This window comes from Ambystoma mexicanum, chromosome 11 (assembly GCF_040938575.1).
Source record: "Ambystoma mexicanum isolate Mex_15411 chromosome 11, UKY_AmexF1_1, whole genome shotgun sequence".
In the NCBI taxonomy this organism is placed as follows: domain Eukaryota; kingdom Metazoa; phylum Chordata; class Amphibia; order Caudata; family Ambystomatidae; genus Ambystoma; species Ambystoma mexicanum.
Genome location: NC_090934.1, coordinates 1,081,305,401 through 1,081,308,837, shown reverse-complemented (window position 1 = coordinate 1,081,308,837; position 3,437 = coordinate 1,081,305,401). Strand labels below are relative to the sequence as shown.

General features: G+C 55.6%; 1 protein-coding gene across 1 annotated transcript; it reads left to right on the top strand.

Moving 5' to 3' along the window:
- The first annotated feature begins 1,535 nt into the window (after positions 1–1,535).
- Positions 1,536–3,177, top strand: LOC138504124 (beta-1,3-galactosyl-O-glycosyl-glycoprotein beta-1,6-N-acetylglucosaminyltransferase 3-like). The gene has a single exon (XM_069624343.1). It carries the CDS (start codon positions 1,536–1,538, stop codon positions 2,841–2,843), a length of 1,308 nt encoding a protein of 435 aa, XP_069480444.1. The 3' UTR covers positions 2,844–3,177.
- The last annotated feature ends 260 nt before the right edge of the window (positions 3,178–3,437 follow it).

Sequence of the window (3,437 nt, the reverse complement as noted above, 5' to 3'; positions counted from 1 at the left end):
TGCTGTGCCTCCAAAGCTCGAGCCTGCAACTTGTGCGGCGCCTTTAAGCCTCCAGTCTGAGTCCTGTGCTGTTCCTCCAAGGCTGTAAACCTCGACTTTGAATCCTGTGCTGCGCCTCCATCTCTCCAGCCTCCATCTCCTGCTCTGCCTCTAGAGCCTGTCTGAATCCTGTGCTGTGCCCTGAGCGCTCCAGCCTCCATCTCCTGCTTTGCCTCTAGAGCCCCAGTCTGAATGCTGTGCTGTGCCCTGAGAGCTCCAGCCTCCTTCTCCTGCTTTGCCTAAAGAGCCCCAGTCTGAATCCTGTGCTGCGCCTCCAGAGCTCCAGCCTCCATCTCCTGCTTTGCCTCTAGAGCCCCAGTCTGAATCCTGTGCTGCGCCTCCAGAACTCCCGCCTCCATCTTCTGCTTTGCCTCTAGAGCCCCAGTCTGAATCCTGTGCTGCGCCTCCAGAACTCTAGCCTCCATCTCCTGCTTTGTTTCTAGAGCCCCAGTCTGAATCCTGTGCTGCGCCTCCAGAACTCTAGCCTCCATCTCCTGCTTTGCCTCTAGAGCCCCAGTCTGAATCCCTTGCTGTGCCCTGAGAGCTCCAGCCTCCTTCTCCTGCTTTGCCTAAAGAGCCCCAGTCTGAATCCTGTGCTGCGCCTCCAGAGCTCCAGCCTCCATCTCCTGCTTTGCCTCTAGAGCCCCAGTCTGAATCCTGTGCTGCGCCTCCAGAACTCCCGCCTCCATCTTCTGCTTTGCCTCTAGAGCACCAGTCTGAATCCTGTGCTGCGCCTCCAGAACTCTAGCCTCCATCTCCTGCTTTGTTTCTAGAGCCCCAGTCTGAATCCTGTGCTGCGCCTCCAGAACTCTAGCCTCCATCTCCTGCTTTGTCTCTAGAGCCCCAGTCTGAATCCTGTGCTCTGCCCGCAGAGTTCCAGCCTCCATCTCCTGCTTTGCCTCTAGAGCCCCAGTCTGAATCCTGTGCTGTGCCCTGAGAGCTCCAGCCTCCATCTCCTGCGTTGCCTCTAGAGCCCCAGTCTGAATCCTGTGCTGCGCCTCCAGAACTCCAGCCTCCATCTCCTGCTTTGTTTCTAGAGCCCCAGTCTGAATCCTGTGCTGCGCCTCCAGAACTCTAGCCTCCATCTCCTGCTTTGTCTCTAGAGCCCCAGTCTGAATCCTGTGCTCTGCCCGCAGAGTTCCAGCCTCCATCTCCTGCTTTGCCTCTAGAGCCCCAGTCTGAATCCTGTGCTGTGCCCTGAGAGCTCCAGCCTCCATCTCCTGCGTTGCCTCTAGAGCCCCAGTCTGAACCCTGTGCTGTGCCTCCAGAGCTACATCTGGCATTTCAGACTGTGCCATAACATGTCCATGCTGCACCTGGTGCTCTCTGTCCACAGATACTGGCCATCTGGCCAATAATCTATGAAAGGACGGGACAGAGATCCCCCCCCCTCTGCTCCAGCCTAATCCAGTAGTACCTCCGGGACGAGAGACATTCTAACCCATCGTATCTTATTTTTGGGATCCAGAAAGGCTGGTTTGCATCACTCTTCTGAAATGCATTCATTATTGAGGAAGGCGAGAAACTTAAAGTTGAAGTGGGCGCTGACCCTCTTGCTTTTCCTCCTGTCTTTCGCCATCCTGCTACTGGGCACTATCTTCAGACACGCTGAACTGATTGGCCGGCGCGCTACAGCAAGCGGTTCGTGCAAGGATTGCCTCGACCTGCAACTACCTCCTACCCCCGGCAAGGGTCTCAACTGCTCCCTCATCATCAGGGGCGACAGGAGGTCACTGGAGCAAGCTTCCAAAACAGAGATGGTTCACAGGCACCAGCCCACCACAGAGGCTGACTACCTGAATCAGAGCCGGGACTGCCGCAGCTTCCGGGAGAGGAGGCGCTTCCTGCCCAAGGCCCCGAGTGGCGCAGAGGAGAACTTCCCCCTTGCCTTCTCAATGGTTATTCATGACAACATTGAGATGTTTGAAAGGCTGTTGCGCGCCCTCTATGTCCCACAGAACCTATATTGTGTGCATGTGGATGCCAAGTCCCCCCCTCTTTTCCAGGAAGCAGTCCGGGTCATCGCCTCCTGTTTTGATAATGTTTTTGTGGCCTCCAAGCTTGAGCCAGTGCTCTATAGTTCTTGGTCCAGGGTTCAAGCAGACCTGAACTGTATGGAAGACCTCCTGAAGAGCCCAGTGCCCTGGAGATACCTGCTCAACGCCGCCAGTACAGACTTCCCCATCAAGACCAACGCGGAGATGGTGAGGGCTCTGCGGGCGCTGGATGGGTGCAACAGTCTGGAATCTCAGCTGGCATCAGAACTCAAGAAGTGGCGCTGGCAGCGTCGCCACGAGGTGCGCGACTCCATCTTCTTCGAGACCCAGGTGAGCAAGGCGCCTCCGCCCATCAACAGCCCCATGTTCACAGGCAGCGCCTACTTTGTGGTCTCCAGGCGCTTTGTGAGGGCTCTTTTTGAGGATCCTTGGGCCAGGGAGCTGCTGGAGTGGGACAAGGACACGTTCAGCCCGGAGGAACATCTCTGGGCCACGTTACAGCGCATGCCAGGGATGCCAGGCTCCATACCCTCCAGTGCCAAGCATGATGTCTCCGACATGAAGAGTTTGGCCCGTCTGGTTAAGTGGAAGGACAAGGAAGGGGATGTAAACAAGGGGGCATCCTACCCACCCTGCACCGGCGTCCACCGGCGATCTGTGTGCATCTACGGGGCCGGGGACTTGCACTGGATGCTCCAGCAGCATCACCTCCTGGCCAACCAGTTTGACCCCTCAGTGGACGACACAGTGATCCAGTGCCTTGAAGAACATCTCAGGAACAAGGCGCTGAAGGAGCGTCAACCCTGAAGACGAAACTTCCCGCGGTGCTGACAGGAAAGGGAAGGCTGGCCAGCCTGTGGCCAATAATGTCAACATGACCTTCTTTGAATGTGGCTCTAAATGAATGCATTGGGGAAAGCATATTTGTGTCACTGGATATTTGGTTTCGCTCATAGATGCACACATTCAGATGCCTTTGCTCACCCCTGTTTGCAGCTGCACATATCTGCAGGCGGGAAGGTTTTTTTCCATGCACCTTAGTATCCATCACCTGTTCAAAAACAGGATGCGCCTTGAAATGTGTGGATTTGGCATCCATTTCCCTGCGCCTGTTTGGAATAGGCACAGAGGATGCGCAACGCAGGTTTTAGACCAGGCGTCTGCAACCTTTGTCAATCCAGCTGTTTTGGACTACAACTCCCATCGGCATTGGCTAGCATTGTCAATGGCGAGGGTTCATGGGAATTGTAGTCCAAAGATCTGGAGAGCCACAGGGTGCAGACCCCTGTTTTAAACTGACAGACCCTTTAAGGCATATCATGGTGAAAAGGCCACCAGAAAGTTCACAGGTCGTGTGGTGACCCCAACAACCCTTGTGGCATGGATTGATGAGGTACATGC